The sequence below is a fragment of the Bison bison genome, unplaced genomic scaffold (genome assembly GCF_000754665.1).
Source record: "Bison bison bison isolate TAMUID 2011002044 unplaced genomic scaffold, Bison_UMD1.0 scf7180017864383, whole genome shotgun sequence".
Lineage (NCBI taxonomy): Eukaryota > Metazoa > Chordata > Mammalia > Artiodactyla > Bovidae > Bison > Bison bison.
Window position 1 is genome coordinate 7,562,645 of NW_011494955.1, and position 696 is coordinate 7,563,340.

Consider the following 696-nt stretch of genomic DNA (forward strand, 5'->3'; position numbering starts at 1 on the left):
GGAGGGGGCGGCGGGTTTTCATGTGCCCAGCATGAGCTCCTACTTCGTCAACCCCCTGTTCTCCAAGTACAAAGGCGGCGAGTCCCTGGAGCCGGCCTATTACGACTGCCGCTTCCCGCAGAGCGTGGGCCGGAGCCATGCGCTGGTGTACGGGCCCGGCGGCTCGGCGCCCGGCTTCCAGCACGCCTCGCACCACGTCCAAGACTTCTTCCACCACGGCACCTCGGGCATCTCCAACTCGGGCTACCAGCAGAACCCGTGCTCGCTGAGCTGCCACGGAGACGCCTCCAAATTCTATGGCTACGAGGCGCTCCCCAGACAGTCCCTTTATGGGGCTCAGCAAGAGGCGAGCGTGGTGCAATATCCCGACTGTAAATCCTCCGCCAACACTAACAGTAGCGAAGGACAAGGCCACTTAAATCAAAACTCGTCTCCCAGCCTCATGTTTCCATGGATGAGACCCCACGGTGAGAAGCCTTTTCTCTTTCCCCCTTAGTCTCCCGCGCTCCGGGGTCTTCCCCCCTCCCTCGCCTCCTTTTTGTCTGCCCTCGCTCTCCCTCCTGGCTTGGGGCTCTCTCGGGCCCCACCCCCGGGCCTGAGTGGGTTTCTGGAGGTTGGGAGGTTCAGCTGGGGGTGGGGCACCGGGTTTGTCTGGGAGATTTGGGGGATTGGGGTAAAAGTGGGGGAAAAGGTGGT

At 62.2% G+C, this 696-nt stretch overlaps 1 protein-coding gene across 1 annotated transcript in view; it reads left to right on the forward strand.

Moving 5' to 3' along the window:
* Nucleotides 1-28: 28 nt before the first annotated feature.
* HOXC8 (homeobox C8) overlaps nucleotides 29-696 on the forward strand; it is a 3,604-nt gene continuing 2,936 nt past the window's right edge. The window contains exon 1 of the mRNA XM_010857957.1: nucleotides 29-467. Coding sequence (XP_010856259.1) covers nucleotides 32-467 — 436 coding nt within the window. The 5' untranslated portion in view covers nucleotides 29-31. The remainder of the gene's footprint in view (nucleotides 468-696) is intronic.